The sequence below is a fragment of the Bos taurus genome, chromosome 2 (assembly GCF_002263795.3).
Source record: "Bos taurus isolate L1 Dominette 01449 registration number 42190680 breed Hereford chromosome 2, ARS-UCD2.0, whole genome shotgun sequence".
Lineage (NCBI taxonomy): Eukaryota > Metazoa > Chordata > Mammalia > Artiodactyla > Bovidae > Bos > Bos taurus.
Window position 1 is genome coordinate 89085004 of NC_037329.1, and position 18205 is coordinate 89103208.

The window sequence follows — 18205 nt, forward strand, 5'->3', positions numbered from 1 at the left end:
TTGTAGATCAGTCTTTCTTACTGCTGTGTAGTGTGCCACTGCGTGATTTTTCCATAATGTTTTCATCCTTCTGGTTCTTTTTTATTGTTGTTAGTTTGGGTCTCTTATAAGTAATTCTGCTGTGTTTCTGCCTTTTGATTAATATATGTATATATTTTTTAGGTATATATTTAGAATTGCTGGGTTTTTATATATTTGGCTTTGGAATGATCTGTTAAACAGTTTTCTATAGGGATTATACCAATTTTATTTCTAGCAGCAATATATGAAAATTTTTATTGTTACGTGTCTCCAACACCACTTGTTATTGTCCATCTTTTTCATTTTAGTCATGTGGGGAGTGTTACAGGTATAACACTGAAGTTTTAATTTCCCTGATAATTAATGAAGTTAAGCATCTGTTTATATGTTTATTTTCTTTCTATCAGGTTATCTTTTTTTTTTTAAATATAGGTTTGTAATCTTTCTATACACCATATGTAAATCCTTTCTGCATTTCAAATGTTTTTTACCCTGTGGCTTGCCTCCTTACTCTCTTAATGATATCTTTGGATGAATCCAATTTATATATGTATATCTATTTGCACAAAATTTGGGACTCCCCTCTCCACTTGTCCTGTTATTTTTCTCATCACACACACTTTACAGCAGTTGTAGTTGTCCTGAATTCTGACCTTGAACTAATACTAACAAAACTAGATTTTAACTTGTAGAAAATGTGGCACTGACTGAGGTTTGTAAAGAGTGGGAAGCTTGTTCTTTTTCCAAGTGCCAACCTCTTCTGTATCTAGTTGCTTTTTATAGACTCTCCAGTGACTTTGGGTAGTTTTTTAAATTTCTTCTAGAATTTATAGCTTTTATGTTTGATAAGGTTGATTCAATAGTAACTATTTGGCCATTACGTGAAGTAGAACCTCTCCTCTGTTTATTTTTACTAACTTGTTTCTTTAAGTGATATAGACATTTCCTCCTAATGGTTATTCTATTAATAGTTGCCTTTAAATATTTAACAAATATTTTCTATTTATTTTATCATCATCAGTAATTTTTAAATATCTATAATTTGGCATATAAGGCAAAATCTTTATCGTTGGAGTCTATTACTCTTTATTCTTTGAATTCGAAACAGTCATTTTGTCTAATTGGGGCTTCCCAGGTGGTGCTAGTGGTAAAGAACCTGCTGGTCAAGGCTGGAGACATAAGAGACACAGGTTTGATCCCTGCATCTGGAGGAGGGCATGGCAACCCACCCCAGGATTTTTGCCTGGAGAATGCTGTGGACAGAGAAACCTGGCAAGCTACAGTGCATAGGATTGCAAAGAGTCAGACGCAACTGAAGGGACGTAGCATGCATACACGCACACACTCTTTATTCTTTGAATTCGAAACATTTTGTCTAATTATTTCTGTAGCTTTCTGTATTTTTCCCTCCATAGATTTAATTACTCTAGGAATATGGCTTTAGTTTACATGGATACCTTTTGGAAACAGCAAATTTTACAGCACACAAAACTTTACATACGATTGTATAGGAAGAGTTCGGGGTTTTCCATAGAATTAATTACAGGAAAATTATAAATATTATACATGAATATTTGTAAGTATGTTTGAACTTTATTCATTTCATTAGTATTATTATCCTAATAGCTCAACCAGGGATTATATCATTTATCTCCTTTTGGAACCACTGGAGAAAAGAGGATAAGAAGCATTCCTGTTTTATTCCAAGTTCTGTTCTATTAGAAACTACCTGTTTCCTTCCTATAATTGCCTTCATTGAATGCAATATGGTACCAGGGTGGGTTTGTGGTTGGCTCTTAAATAAGTGGAATGTAGAAACAACTATCCATGTAATTTTCTAAATAATTCTTATAAAATACAAAATTACCCATTCATTCTTACTTGCCCTTAGGGTTCCATTAACTTCAAATGATGATGATGATGAAGATAAAGAGAAAATACAGTGTGATGACATCACCATATCAAAGACATCACCTGATAGTCCCTCTTTGGTATCAGCAAGACCAGTATCAACTCAGAATAATTTGAGATTGCTATTTGTTAAAGAAAATGATCAGAATGTTTGTAGTGTAAATGATTCAGAACATGTTTCTTCTATTGTTGATACACTTCCCAAAGGTGAGATATTTTTAAAGTTCATCTTGAGTATCAGTATTAAATAGTTGCTGCTGCTGCTGCTAAGTCGCTTCAGTCGTGTCCAACTCTGCAACCCCATAGACGGCAGCTCACCAGTCTCCCTCCGTCCCTGGGATTCTCCAGGCAAGAACACTGGAGTGGGTTGCCATTTCCTTCTTCAATGCATGAAAGTGAAAAGTGAAAGTGAAGTAGCTCAGTCATGTCTGACTCTTAGCGACCCCATGGACTGCACCCTACCAGGCTCCTCCATCCATGGGATTTTCCAGGCAAAAGTACTGGAGTGGGTTGTCATTGCCTTCTCCGATTAAATAGTTAACATTCATCAGATTTTCTTCTTGAGGGCTATCATGTATAAACAGTCAATAAGTTAGATTTCTTATGTTACAGATTTACTAATGTATACCATTTAAAATTTCTGGTGAAAAACTTAGTTTAAAAGTAAATGCTGACAAATGTGAGGTCCACAGTGGCTAATACTATTACTTTGGAAACAGTATTTAGAAATGAGCTGCCCTAAAGAGCTTTTTGTGGTATCTTAGCTTATGAATTAAAAGTATGTTATTTAGTTACATCCTTTCCTTTTCATAGATATGAAAATTGAGACTTTAGATAGGTGTAGTGACTTTTTCAAGATCATAACCAGTACTGGTAAACCAAAAACTTGAGCCTGGGTAATGGTTGAGCAAGAAAAAATGGTGACACATATTTTTATGGTTTGTACAATAATAATCCTGTGATGTAGTCTGGGTTATATATTTGACAAAGAATTTCAGATTGGCATATTGAACCATAACTATATTGAATTTGGAGTTTGAATTATTTTCCATTCTAAAAATGTATCTGAGTGTGTGTATATAATTTTATAAATTTTAGCTGCTTGCTAATAACATTTTGACAATAAGCCTTATTAGAGTTATCACTATTATTTGGGTTCATTTGCTGGCCTCCTCCCACTTAGAAACTTACATTAATGTTCATGGTTTTACTGCTGGCTATTCTCCACTCTACACTTGAGGCCAAGGCAGAGTGAATTCCCAGTACATATTTTCTGTAGATAGAAATGTAAAACCTGACTTATGCTTACTCCAGTCGGTTCTACTTTATTTTTTATCAGCATAGATTCTTCATAATGTAAATTATCTAAACAGAATGCATTGTTAGAAATCCTTTCTCTGAAAGTAATAAATTACTTGTTACTACTTATTTCTGAATTTTGTTTCTCTTTATTTTACAGGAAACCATTCCCACTCAGACCAAAGTTCTAGGAGCTCTCTAACAAGTGAGAAGAAAAATGCCCAGGCGATCAGCCACAAAAAAGAGAAGTCATCTCCTAGTAATGTGACTAAAAGGAAAAAACGTGTTTCATCTTGGGAGTCAGATAACCCTGCAGACACTCCCTGTGTAACAGATTTAGATCAACAACAGGTTTCAAGTCCAATATTAAATTGGAATAATGAAATAAAAGATTACACTAATGAAACAAATACAATGCAGAGAAACATATTGTGCCTTCCTGCCTCATCTGAGTCTGCAAGTGAACCTCCTACAAAAGGCATGAATCCACTTCAGGGTAATGACTTTCAGTTGCAGAAAACTGTGTATGATGATGACATGGATTTAACTGCTAGTGAAGTCAGCAAAATTATTACAGTTTCAACAGGCACTAAGAAGAAAAGAAAGAAAAATTCAGATGATTGTGGAATGAAAACTTTCAGAAAAGTGAAAGATCCAAGCTCTGAAAAAAAGAGAGAAAGATCAAAGAGACAATTTAAAAATTGTTCAGGTGCGAATATTGAGGAAAAAATTGAAAGTGGACCAGAAGATAGATCTGTTGACCTAGATGGTGAAGGGGATTCAAGAGATCCAAATTTTATCTTCAGTACTGAACAGTTGACTCAGTTGAACACGTGGAAGAAAATAACCCTTCCTAATGGCTTTGATCAGGGTGACAAACAAAGTATGCAGTGTAACCAAAAGAAGAAAAGAATTCATGTAACAGATGAGCAAGAGGAAACATATTCTTTCTCCCAAAGTTCAGATAAATTCCCACAGGATAGTAAATTTGATTTGTGTCCGAGTTCTCTAACTTGTAAGAAGAGTAAAGCTTCTAGACAGACATTTGTGATTCATACGTTAGAAAAAGATAACTTATTCCCAAACCAAAAGGTTCAAGAAACCACCTCTGAAAACCTAGGTGTCACAAATGAATTTCAAACAGCTTATCTTTCCAACAAAGGTAATCCAAAGTTATGTGATGATGAGACCCAAAATATGTTTGATTTGAAAAAGCATGTCACTGATACACAACCCACTCAGCAAAATGAATCAAAAATAAATAAAGATTGGCAGAAAATAAATCGGAAAACAGAAATAATTTCTAAAATGAACCAAATACTTGGGGATAATACTAAAGATGTGCAAGGCCCAGAAAAAGGTAACTTTTCCTTCCAAACCCAAGAGGATAAAGAAACCATCTCTAGAAACCTAGATGTTTCAAATGAGTTTCAGAAATCTGTTCTTTCCACTGTCAATAATGGAAACCTGTGTGATTGTGAAACCCAGAATGTGTTGGGTTTGCAAAAGCAGATCACCTACGCATACCCTGTGCAGCAAAATGAATCAAGAATTAATAAGACTCTTAAGCAGAAAGTAAATCGGAAGACAGAAATCATTTCCACAGTGAATCATTTAGATAACACAAGTGAGTATTGCCCAGAAAAGGGTAAAGAAATCATCCCTGAAAATCCACTGGATACACATGAGTTTCAGACACCCACTCTTTCTTCCAAAGACAGTAGAGACCTATATGATTATGACACTCAGAATGTTTTGGGGCTGAAAATGAATGTTCATGATATACAGCCTGCTTGTCAGAATGAATCAAAAATAGATAAGCTTAGGCAAAAGGTATGTCGGAAGACAAAAATCATTTCTGAAGTCAACCAAATATATATGAGTGATGACAAAGGCAGGCATGACCCAGAAAAAGGTAACTTACTTTCTCTAATCCAAAAAGATAAGGAAATCATCCCTGAAAACCTGGAAGACACAAATGAGTTTCAGATAGTTGACCCTTCCCCCGGAGTTAATAGGAACCTATGTGATTATGAGACTCAAAACCTTTTAGGGGTGAAAAAGTGTGTTACTGATACTGGGAAGCAAAAGGAATCAAAAATAAATAAGAGACCCAGGCAGAAAGTAAGTCGGAAGACAGAAATAATTTTGGAAATAAACAGAAAAAATGAGTTTAACAATAAAGGTATATGTGACCCAGAAAAAGGTGACTTCTCCCTAACCCCAAATAATGAAGAAACCATTGCTGAAAACCTAAAAGTCACACATGAATTTCAGACAATTTATCTTTCCACCAAAGATGATGGACATTTATATGATTATAAGACCCAGAATATGTTGGATTTGACAAAGCATGTCACTGATAAGCAACCTACTCGGCAGAATGAATCAAAAATAAATAAGAACCTTAAGCAGAAGCAGAAAGTAAATCGGAAGACAGAAATAATTTCTGAAATGTGCCAGATATATGAGGTTAATGATAAAGATGTGCATGGCCAAGAAAGCTACACAAAAAATCTTGATTTTAAAATAAATAAACAAAGACCTGAAGGCCAAGCTGTTAGTGGATACTGTATGGAAATCAACAGTGATGAGAAAGAAAATTGTGATGAAATTTCAAATCCTTATAAACCAATTAAAAAGCATGGGAAAGAATCAGACAAGGCAAAGAACATTTTGGCAAAAAGTGACAACATGCCTGTTTTGCAGTTGACAGGTTCTTCACAGATGTCTGTCTTAAATCTAGGTTTAAAACATATTACTGATGAGGCAGATTCTGACACTGGAAACCACATGGAACCACATAGGAGTCCGAAGCTAAGCACTAAAACTCTGAATAGAAAGAGAAAGAGCCACTTTGTGGAGGTGACGAAGGAAGGAGAGTGCCAGGTCAAAAAAGTAAATAAGATGACATCCAAATCAAAGAAAAGGAAGACGTTCGAAGACCCTTCTCTGGATAGTCACGAACTAGTGGAGATGATGTCCGACACCATTCAGGAAGTGCCAGTTGAACCTGAGTACACTGTTAAGGGAAAAAAGTTGGAAAATGTGGAAACTGTCAAAATTAAACCAGACTTTTACACAAAAATGTTGATACCTTTATCTCAAATGTATTCACCTAGCAGACAAGATTCCTCCCGTAACAGTGTTCTTGAGGGTTCAGTACCTTTGAGTATTTCTTCTAATAAAAATCTGAAAGAAAATTTTGCCCCAGAGAGCTCACCCATCTTTCAACTAAGTGATGAGGTACATGAGAAGATGAAAGACATGAAATTTAAAGTCGACCAAAGACCACAAAGATCAGAAATAGGTAGGTCCATACCCAGAGTGATGAAGTTTTAAAATTATATATATATTCATTTAGCCAGTAAAGCATTTCCTATTATAACTGATTTTTATGGAATTTTAAAATAATGTATAACTATGTAGCCTGATCTATAGAAGCAATATGGAGGAATTTAAAGAACGCTTAATACTTTAAGAAGGTAACAATGAGAGTAGCTTGGACATTCATGTATTTGGCCTTTAGCACAAAGTTGTCTGATGATGACATTGGGCAGATGATTTCCGTTTTCATATTTTTGAAGGAAATTGAGTGTTTTAAATGTGGCAGCAGAGGATAAGATGGTTAGACACCATCATCAACTCAATGGATATATATATATATATATATATATATATATATATATATATATACCTGCTATATGTTAGTCACTCAGTCGTGTCCAACCCCATGGACTATAGCGCACCAGCCTCCTCTGTCCATGGAATTCTCCAGGCAGGAATATTGGAGTGGGTTGCCATTTCCTTCTGCAGGGGATCTTCCCAACCCAGAGATCAAACCCCAGTCTCCTGCATTGCAGGCAGATTCTTTACCATCTTAGCCAGTTGAGCAAACTCCAGGAGATAATGGAGGACTGAGGAGCCTGGTGTGCTGCAGTCCATGGGGTCATAAAGAATTGGACACGACTTAGCAATTGAACAACAACAATAATGAACTGCCCTAGTTTGATCTTACCAAAGACAGTTGCAAATTTCTTAAGGACGGGACTGTCTCCAACAGCATACATTTAGTATTATCAAAACATTATTCTAGGGACTTTACTGGTGGTCTGGTGGTTAAGATTCCACTGCAGGGTGCACAGGTTTCATCTCCAGTCAGGGACCTATCTTGCATGGCACTGGGTAAAGCCAAAAAAAAAAAAAAATTTAGGTGTTTTAGAGGATTAAAAATTAAGAATACCAGCTCCCTTTCCTCATCCATGTATGGAAAAGTACAGTGTTTAAACATGGCAAATGCTTTAATAAAAGCACACATATGAAGGGATGTAATGATGGGGAATAGTTTTGGCTAGAGAAACCTGTAGAGGCATCATCAAATACATAGCACTTTAGGACCTAAAAGGATAGATAGGATTTTTAGGTTTAGTGTTTCTTATTTTCTCCAGTTATTAAAATAATGCTCATTGCAGAAAATTGAAAGTAGAGAATCAGAAAATAGGAGGAAAAACCATCACCCAGAAGAACTGCAGTCAACATTTTGCCATATGCATGCAGACTTGAATCTATGCATTTTAAAATATATATTTGAAATCACACTATATATAACATTACTTACCTCACTTTTTCCTCTTAACATTTTTTTTGTTACTAAGGACTTCCTTGATAGCTCATTTTTTTAAGAATCTGCCTGCAAATCAGGAGACCCTAGTTTGATTTCTGGGTTCGGAAATTCTGGAGAAGGGATAGGCTAGCCACTCCAGTATTCTTGGTCTTCCTTCATGGCTCAGCTGGTAAATAATCTGCCCGCAAGGCGGGAGACCTGGGTTCCATCCCTGGGTTGGGAAGATACCCTGGAGAAGGGAAAGGCTACCCACTCCAGTATTCTGGCCTGGAGAATTCCATGGGGTCACAAAGAGTTGGACATGACTGAGCAACTTTCACTTTCACTTTTGTTATTGGAAATGTTGCTATATTGGACAATTCCCATATCAATTAAATTTTTCTACCAGAAGTGTAACATTTCAATAGATGTATGTAGAACACTAGGATTTTTATGGATAAGACTGTTCCAGGTAAAAGGAATACTGATGCAAAAGAAGTGCAAAGGTCTCGAGTTGCAGGACATTGTAGAGATTGGTAAGCTGTCTTTCACCTGTTTCTCATGTTGCCTTTCATAGTGTGAGCAGTCATTAACATCAAATTGAATCATAAAGAATTTCTATCAGCCTAAATGATTTTAGTATAAAAATATTACAGGCTACTACTTTGATAGTTTGTTTTAGATGGTAAGTCTCTTCCTCTCATTATTGTTAGGAAAAAAAACTGATTTACAGATAATTTCAGTGCTACTTTAATAAAATTCAAAGTTATAACTTGATTAAATTGAAACATTTGATACTAATCATTTATAAACCAGTAAATATCCTATATATATTTCAATATCTCTATACTATTAAAAATATTTTTGAAAACAATACTCTTTTCAGGTGTTAGAATGCTACAAGACTTGACAAATACCAGTTTTGTTTCAAATACCGCTGCTAAATTTGAAAACAAGGTAGAAGACCTATCTTCAGAGCTGCCAAGCCGAAGAAGAAGGTGTACTCCTCTCTCTTTAAAGGAGCCAAGTCTCAAAGGGTGAGTATTTCAATGACGTAAAAATGATTGCAGTGTGGTGCTATAAAATACATGCTTTTAAAAGGATTCCTGCCTGTATTTGAACAGTTTTGAGTATGAATGTCATATATTATTGCTGACATGTAATATGATGTGGTATGATGTGGGTAAGATTTGAAGAAATGCCTTCTTTTAACAGGCTTAAACATTTTTTGTTGCCTACAATTTGCAAACTCCCCGTTAATTGTTACCTCTCTTTATTTTCTACCTTGTCTTTAGAAGAATTCAGAGTGGTTTGTATGTCCTTTAGTCTCAAAGTGTAACAGCCCTCTCTTTTTTTTAAACCTCAAATATATCCTCAAAGAGAGGGAAAAGTCTCCCCCCCCCCCATTTATCTATCCCTCAGCTTTGAGAATTACCAATATTTTGCCATATTTACTTTTACCATCTGTTTTCTGTTGTAGTGTCTTTAAAGCATATCCCTAATATTGAGGCATTTAATTCCTAAAACACTTCTGTGTGTGTGTGTATATATATATATATATGTGTGTGTGTGTGTGTGTGTATATATATATATATATCTAGAAAACAAGAACTTAATAAAACTGGACAACAGTAATCACAACTAGAAAAATTATCAATAATTCTTCATTGTCATCTAATAGCAAATCCCTATTCCCATTTCCTTGATTATCTCAAAAATGTCCAAATGCCTTTTACAAACATTTAATTCAAAAATCCTATTTTTTCCAGGGATAAATAGCTATTTCAGAGAACCTGATCATATTTGGGATGGTATTTTTAAAAGGATAGAGATATCCTCAAATTTTCTCTTTGCATTGTCTCAGTATGTGCTTCTTTATAAATAAAATTAAAGACATTGATTGTTTTAACATGTATTTTTAAAAAATAACCAGCAGATGTCAGTAGTGTAAGAGTGTGCAAGAGAAGCCAGTCAAAAATGAAGGACCAAGGGCTTTTCTAAAAAACAGCTTTTTTGAGCTACAGTTCACATACCATATATTTCATCCATGTAAAGTGTACATTTCAGTGGTTTTTCAGTAGATTCACAGACATGTACACCATCACCACAGTCAATTTAAAAACACTTCTTCATTTCAGAAAGAAACCCCATGCCCTTTAGCTGTCATTGCTGTATCTCTCAGCCCTAGACAACCAACTGATCACCTAATTCCTGTGTCTACAGATGTCCTCTTCAGCCATTTCATATGAATGAAATCATATAATATGTGGTCTTTGTGACTGGCCTCTTTCACTGAGCATAATGTTTTCAAGATTCATTCCTGATGAACATGTATGAGTAGTATTTCATTCCTTTCTGTGACTGGATAAAATATTCTATTGAAAATACACCACATTTTACTTATCCATTTGTCTGTTGATGGTAATTTACTTGTTTCCACTTTTTGGCTATTATAAATAATGCTGCTGCAAACATTTGTGAGCTTTTGTGTGTATATGTTTTCATTTCTCTTGGGTATATGCCTAGTTGTGGAATTGCTAAGTCATATGCCGTGTGTGTGCACACTTATATTGTCATGTCCAGCTCTTTGTGACTCTTTGGACTGTAGTCCACCAGGCTCCTCTGTCCATGGATTCTTCAGGCAACAATACTGGAGTGGGTTGCCATTTTCTTTCTCCAGGGGATCTTCCCAACCCAGGGATCGAACCTGCATCTCCTGTGTCTCCTGCATTGGAGGCAGATTCTTTTACTCACTGAGCCATCATGTTTGTTTGAAGAATTGCTAGATGGTTTTCCAAAGCTGCCGAGAAGTATTACTTCTTTCATTCCTACTACCCTATTCCCATTACTCCTACTTTCTACCCTATTTTTATTACCTCCTGTGGATAACCAGTTCCTTTTGTTTCTAGGTTATGTATTTCTTGTGCACAAATAAGCAAATATGCATATATCCTCCTTTTTCTTGCATAAAGGTAGTAAGTATACCTAGCTGCTTTGGGGAGCTTTGCTTCTTATCAATTCATTCTAGAAATCACTCCATATCAATTTGGAGAGATTTTTCTCATTCCTTTTTACAGCTAGGTAATAGTTAATAAGTTCTTTTAAAAGAGCTACCTATTCTAAACTAAATATAATAAAATGCTCTTATGAATTAGTGTTCTATTTTAATTTAGATCTACTGGGCATGCAGATTATCTGGCAATCAGTTTTGTTGGTAAATTTTTAAAAAGCAAATAACACAATGTACATAAGGATAAATACTAAGAATAATAATCCAGTTGCCGCTTTTTCTTTTTGGACTGGGAATGGCATGCAGCAGGTATATCATAGCTTTTGATAGGCCCCCAGTCAGAATAAATCCTGATGAAGACTGCTTACAATATGTTATGGAATGGTCATCATAGGCATTGAGGATGGGAGCAGTTATCAGGAAAGTAATACAAATATCTTTTAAAGTTTTTATCTCTTAAGTCCCAAAGAACTGAACATAACAAAGGGGATATTTTTAATAGTAAAAGCCCTAATCCACAAAGAATATATAAATAGTTATGATATTATATACCAAATAGCACAACAAATACTTTCATGAAGCAAAAACTATAGGAGATACATAAAGACAGATAGGAATACATGAATAAATTTTTATATACTATTTAATATAAAGCAAATAAAGTGGGCAGAAAATTAGTAAGGAGATGGAGATCTAAACAACATAATTAGTAGGGTAAATCTTACAGTTTACATATCAAAGTCCACACTCTGAGAAGAGAGAATACATACTCCTCTTAAGTGTTCATGGCCCAATTACAAAAGCATATCCAACACCATGCTATGAAAAACATAAACCCACCAAGTAAGGTGTATTCCAGGAATGCAAAGTTGGTTTAATATTAGAAAACTTATCATCGTATACCATGTTAATAAGTCTAAGAAAATAAAGCATATGATTTTTTTCATAGATACTGAAAAAGGCTTTGACAAAATTCAGTAGTCACTCATGATTAAAATACGCAATAGACATTGAAGGATACTTTCATAAAATGATGAATTGTACTTGCATACCCTAATCAGCCAGTATCTTGTTTAATGGGGAGACAATAGGGGTATTTACACTTAAGAACAAGTCAAGAATGTCCACTATTCCTGCTAGTAATTCAACAAGGGATTGATGAACTCAATTCAAAATAGTGGTCAGTTCTTGGGAGATGAGAGAGCTGTGATTTTGTCTCCCAAAGAGGAGAACAGTGGGAAGGAGCACACCAGAGGCTTGTGAGATGTGGTAAGAGTTTATTTCTTAACCTGGATGTTGGTGTATCAGCATTTGTAGTTTTAAATTGTACATTTTCATATATTATATGTATGCTAAAGTTCATAATTAAAAGGAAATATATGGTAAACATGTAATGTTTAAAACCTGGATTGATTAATTTCTCTTAAACCTCATCTGTAATTCCCCCTGTCATAGAATATTTTAAATATGTGACACAGCTTGTGGTTTGAGGAATCTGCATTTTATTTTTATGATGCAGCAATTTTCCTTTCCATACTTTGCAGCAAAAACATTAGCTTTAGGTGGTTGTTAATCTTCCTTTTTTTCTACTTTGCAGGAAGATGAGAAGATGAGGTGAATTTATACATTCTGGTTTTCCTGAATTCTCAAACCATAGCAGTTCAAAACAGGGATCTAACTAGGATCAAGAAGATGAAAAGCATGATGAAAAGTTCTGGGTTTTTTTTTTTTTTTTTTTTCATCTCCTGCTTTTCTGTGGAGTGTTTATTTTTATGTATAGATAATATGCATTAAATAGCTATTTTGTAATATTAAGGACTTTAAGTTATTTTGGTCATCTTATAACTTATCTTCCTGCTCATTTAATCTCCTTTCAACCAAACAACCTTTAACTAAACAATAGCTATTAACCTTTTAACCGAATAAAATGTATTATAAATACTTTTGCACTGATTATCTTGTTATACACCAAACTACCTTGTTTTGTTTTATTTTGTTTTTAAAACCATTCAGTAAATGTGAACACCTATAAGATTTTAAAAGTCACTTTCTGCCCTGGCCAGTTTTCTCTCACTCTTCATTCTTCAGCTTTCAAAATTACTTGTTTACTGTCACCTGCTGCATTACTTCCATTATATGTAATCTGATGACTTGAGTAGGTTTATCTCTCAGGTGCTTTTGAATTTGGTTTTTGTAACTTTAAAGATCACTTATTATTCCAGTATTAAAACGTAGTAAATCCTATTCGTATCTGAGATTAACAAACATAGCTTACTGTATTGAAGTGATTAATAAAAATGTATTCTGCCTAGATGGAAAAGCTTTCTTATATCCAGCAACTAAATATCCAGCAACTAAAAGAATGAGCCCAAGAAATCTACATTTTGTTTAACAAACACCTCAGATAATGCTGGGGCAGACTGTCCTAGGACCAAACTTTGAGAAACAGTTGTAAGACCACAGAGTCCCATAGAACTTACTCATTTATCAACAGTGTGTGTTGAATGGAGGCTACATGCTTTATTAAAGGAACAATTTACACTAGTTTAGAGCGTGGCACCCTGATAGTTTTTCCTTTCCTGTATTATTATTACTTGAAGGCTTTGAATCTCTGTCATTATCTGGTATTTGGTTTCCTAGTGTTTCTATTTTTTCCTCCTTTCCATGAGGTTTGTCTTTTTGTTGTTGTTCCCATGCAAATTAGTTTTCATTGTATCAGACTTATAATCTTTTATTGTTGGAACTCAGTCACATTAAGAAAGTTTTCCTGTTCCCAGATTAAGAGAGACATTTACCCATGGTTTCATTTTGTTTTGACATTTAAATTTCTGATTCATGTGGATTTTGTTTTATGGTGAGATATGAACACAATTTTTGACCTTTTCCCAAAGGATTGCCCGTTAATTAAAAAGTCCATGTTTTCCACTACTGATTTGAAGTCCCACATTTTTCAATGTTGTATTTCCATATACACTTAAACTTATTTCTCAATTTTCTGTTCCCTCTACTAGTTTCTGTCTTTTTATGCCCCTCTATCTTTGTCTTATAGGGACTTTAGGGGCCATTTCTTGATATCTTGGCATTCTTTTTTCCTGGTAATACATATAAATGGAGTCTTTGAGTCTCTTTTCTAATTGATTATCACTTGTATATATGAAGATTACTGATTTCTGTATGTTAATTACTAAACTGTTATTGTTTATACTATTTTCCAGATATATATTTATATATATATTTGAAAACCGGGCTATTTTTCCTGCTTTCTCTCCAATTCTTAGGCCTCTCACTGCTTTCTCTTATGTAACTGCATGGCTGCTACCTTATATTTAGTGTTAAATAGCAGTGAGAATGGTGGATATCATTGTCTTGTTCCTGATTTTCATAGGAATGCCTCTGGCTTTACTGCATAAGTAAGATGCTGTGAAATGAGCTGTTTGTGTATGCTTATAATCACATTAAAGTATTACCTATCAATTATTATTTTATTTGGTGCTTTTTTAATAAATTATGAATGAGTGTCAGATGACTTTTGGTGTGGATGGAGACGGTAGACTAGTGGTGTATAATATAGGAAGTAACTATGGGAAGCACCCACCATCTCTGGGGCTGAGGGAATATTAAGAAAAGAATGGAATTATTGAAACTTAAAGACTTGGAGGAAGAGTTCCAGGACTCTAGGGGGAAGGTGTTCAACAGATAACCTACCTTAGAAAAAATTAAATGTGTACCTTTTTTAGGGTATACTCTAAAAACTGTAAAGACATCTTAAACTTTTATTCAGTAATCTTATTGCTGTCATAATATTGATGTGGTTGTTTTGAAATAGATCAGATCTAAGGACAAGGTAAAGCAATTATGTCAACGTTTTAGAATCATGATTTTTGGCATAAGCGAAAAAGAGATACAATTATAAAACCCAAGAAGTGAAAAAAAATTGAATCTGAATTTAATCAAAGGCTTTAGACCCATAGACAAGATACTGGAAGTCAGGATGGAAGAAGAAAGAACACCAGGGAGAAGCAACCAGCCATATTAAATACAGCGTATTCGTTCCATAGGACAACTGACCTGGTTTCTTCTTCAGCATGTTCAGTTCAGTTGCTTAGTTGTATCCAATTTTTTGCGACCCCATGGACTGCAGCACACCAGGCTTCACTGTCCATCACCCACTCCTGGAGCTTGCTCAAACTCATGTCCATTCAATCAGTGATGCCATCCAACCATCTCATCCTCCCGTCGTTCCTTCTCCTCCTGCCTTCAATCTTTCCCAGCATCAGGGTCTTTTCCAGTGAGTCAGTTCTTCCCATCAGGGGGCCAAAGTATTGGAGCTTCAGCTTCAGCATCAGTCATTCCAATAAATATTTAAGACTAATTTCATTTAGGATGGACTGGTTGGATCTCCTTGCAGTCCAAGGGACTCTTCAAGAGTCTTCTCCAACACCGCAGTTCAAAAGCATCGATTCTTTGGTGCTCAGCTTTCTTTATAGTCCAACTCTCATATCCATACATAAGACTACTGGAAAAAAAACTATAGCTTTAACTAGAGGGACGTTTGTAGGCAAAGTAACGTCTCTGCTTTTTAATATGCTGTCTAGGTTGGTCATAGTGTTTCTTGCAAGGAGCAACCCATCTTTTAATTTCGTGGCTGCAGTCACCATCTGCAGTGATTTTGGAACCCAAGAAAATAACACGTTAATAGCATTAAAAAGGAGCAGTGGGTGAGGAGACTATTTTAGATTTAAAAATGTTAAAGAGACAAAAGGACATCAAGTGGGAAAAGGCATTTTTTTTAAGACCCTGGTAAATTTAAAGATGTTAAAATATTCATTTTGTTATATGTTGGCATTTTGGCTTTTAAGAAAAAACATTTTAATGCATATTGGAGTATTTAGAGGTAAAATAATGTGTTTGAAATTGGGCTTTAAAATATTTCAGAAAAAATGTGGGAGTGTGGCAAAACGAATGTTTTCAAAGCTCAATGAGTCAGGTGTATGGGGATGCTAGTTGTATTCTTTTATGTACAAAATTTTAGAAATTTTCACAATAAAATGTATATGTTTACATAAATGAGATAGCAAAATGTTCTAGCAAAATGTTCTAGGTATGTTAAAGAGAAGTCTGGGAAAGAGTTTGAATCCATTTGAATTTTTAAAAGGTGTTATAGTGCAGATTTAAAAAATGTAAAAATAGACCAGAAAGTTAAATTCTGTTGTGGACACGGGTGACTTTTATTTTTATGCATTTCAGTATTTTCCAAGTTTTACTTTAAAAAAAGTCTTTCGAGATGGTTTACATCACTATTGACACTTACCAAATAAACGTTATGGTTATTTACTGGGGAAATTAAGAATAATGATAAAACTTTAAAAATAGTTTATATCAAGGTAGCTCTTGATATTAAAAAAAAAAAAAAAACCCGCAATAATTATATCTTAAAGTGTGAGAGAAAGTTATAAAACCCTCTGTTGTCCTTAAGTTCCTCTCTTGCAAAGCCGTATCGACTGTGATAGTTGCAGTTCAGTTCAGTCGCTCAGTCATGTCAGACTCTTTTCGACCCCATGAATTGCAGCACGCCAGGCCTCCCTGTCCATCACCAACTCCCGGAGTTCACTCAGACTCAACGTCCATCGAGTCAGTGATGCCATCCAGCCATCTCATCCTCTGTTGTCCCCTTCTCCTCCTGCCCCCAATCTCTCCCAGCATCAGAGTCTTTTCCAATGAGTCAACTCTTAGCATGAGGTGGCCAAAGTACTGGAGTTTCAGCTTTAGCATCATTCCTTCCAAAGAACACCCAGAACTGATCTTTAGAATGGACTGGTTGGATCTCCTTGCAGTCCAAGGGACTCTCAAGAGTCTTCTCCAACACCACAGTTCAAAAGCATAAATTCTTTGGTGCTCAGCTTTCTTCACAGTCCAACTCTCACATCCATACATGACCACTGGAAAAACCATAGCCTTGACTAGACGGACCTTTGTTGGCAAAATAATGTCTCTGCTTTTCAATATGCTATCTAGGTTAGTATCAACTATTAAAAGTACAGACTGCGGCAGGCATGGTGGGAGCGGAGATATAAAAAAACTCCTACTGTTCCCGGACTTCAAATCTAGCTGGAAAGCCATTAAAATGTACTAACATACGACGACGACCGAAGCGACGTCACAGGACCTGCAGTACCTGCTAAGAGGCGGGGGAAGGCAGCACAGAAGCCTGGCGCCTTGGGCGAGGAATTCAGGACCGCGTCCAAAGATCCCAGCCAATGGTCTCAGCGCGGAGGGAGCCGGGCGATGACGTTCTGGGATCCGGGGAGAGTTTTCCCCGCAGGGCGCTCCCGGAACTTTGCATCTAAAGTGGGACTTGAGCCCTCGAGAGTGGTTGCACTTTAGGCTCCTTCGACCCCTTCTGCGTGTCGGGGCCCCGGTGCCGGCGACTCCTCCTGGGGACCTTCGGACCCTCGGACCCCACCACCATGGAAGGGGGCGCCGAGCTGCTCTTCTACGTGAACGGCCGCAAGGTGAGCGCGCTGCCCATTCTGTCCCGCCGGGTCTCCCGGTGCTGGGGCGCCGGGCTCTGGACTGCACGCGGGTTTGCCTGCGCGTCCCACCTGCACCGTAGGAGCAGGGAAGAGAAGCGTTTTCTAGGTCTGCCTGGATCTTTGGGCCCCCGCCTTCCTGATGTTCTTTTCCCCTCTCCTTCCTAGACGGAGGGCTGATTCCCAAGCCCACCACACCCCATCAACAGGAAGAGAAATGATTGTTCTTATTCAGCAGAGTCAGTACTCCCGAATCTTCCCCTTGTCAAACCCATCAGCAGACGGGAACGTCTTTCGTTAGACCTCGGCTCTTGGGTGCGTTTGGGTGAGCGGAGAGCAGTCTGGAGTCAAGACAGGGCCGCAGAGATGGATTCACCAAGACTTATTCCCATCGTCTCCAAAGTTACAGCACCTGGAAGCGCTGAGCCCATGTCCGGCTCTGGGGACTCCAGGGTCCTCTCGGAAGCCAAGCTCGCTCCGTAGATCCCCTGGGGCAATTCCAGCCGTTGCCCGAGGTTTGGAGGCAGCAAAGCCCCCAGAGAATCCTTTAAAACACGCCCACGCAGGAAGCCACAGACCGCTTACTCTTCATGTTGTCCCAGCACTTTGCAAGGGGGATACCTCAGCAAGAAGGTGAAAGTGAAGTGAAGTGAAAGAGGCTCAGTCGTGTCCGACTCTTTGCGACCCCATGGACTATACAGTCCATGGAATTCTCCAGGCCAGAATACTGGAGTGGTAGCCTTTCCCTTCTCCAGGGGATCTTCCCAACCCAGGAATTGAACTGGGGTCTCCTGCAGGTGGATTCTTTACCAACAGAGCTCTCAGGGAAGC

The 18205-nt window shown here is 36.7% G+C and overlaps 2 protein-coding genes across 5 annotated transcripts in view; both read left to right on the forward strand.

The window, feature by feature from the left end:
• Positions 1 to 14324, forward strand: part of SGO2 (shugoshin 2) — a 28799-nt gene extending 14475 nt beyond the window's left edge. Inside the window, exons 6-9 of one of the 3 annotated variants that reach the window (NM_001191290.3) lie at positions 1913 to 2139; positions 3392 to 6541; positions 8721 to 8871; positions 12442 to 14324. In NM_001191290.3, the coding sequence (NP_001178219.2) occupies positions 1913 to 2139; positions 3392 to 6541; positions 8721 to 8871; positions 12442 to 12457 (3544 nt within the window). In that variant the 3' untranslated portion in view covers positions 12458 to 14324. Of the gene's footprint in view, positions 1 to 1156; positions 2140 to 3391; positions 6542 to 8720; positions 8872 to 12441 lie in introns of those variants that run through there. The other 2 variants (XM_024975586.2, XM_024975588.2) reach the window with 2 other exon arrangements.
• Positions 14325 to 17183: 2859 nt separating this feature from the next.
• The window catches only part of AOX1 (aldehyde oxidase 1), a 71723-nt gene continuing 70701 nt past the window's right edge, over positions 17184 to 18205 (forward strand). Inside the window, exons 1-2 of one of the 2 annotated variants that reach the window (XM_024999354.2) lie at positions 17184 to 17356; positions 17543 to 17689. Coding sequence is in view for 1 of the 2 variants with exons in the window: in NM_176668.3 (NP_788841.1) it covers positions 17312 to 17356 (45 nt within the window). In the remaining variant the exon portion in view is untranslated. 2 annotated transcript variants of the gene reach the window in all.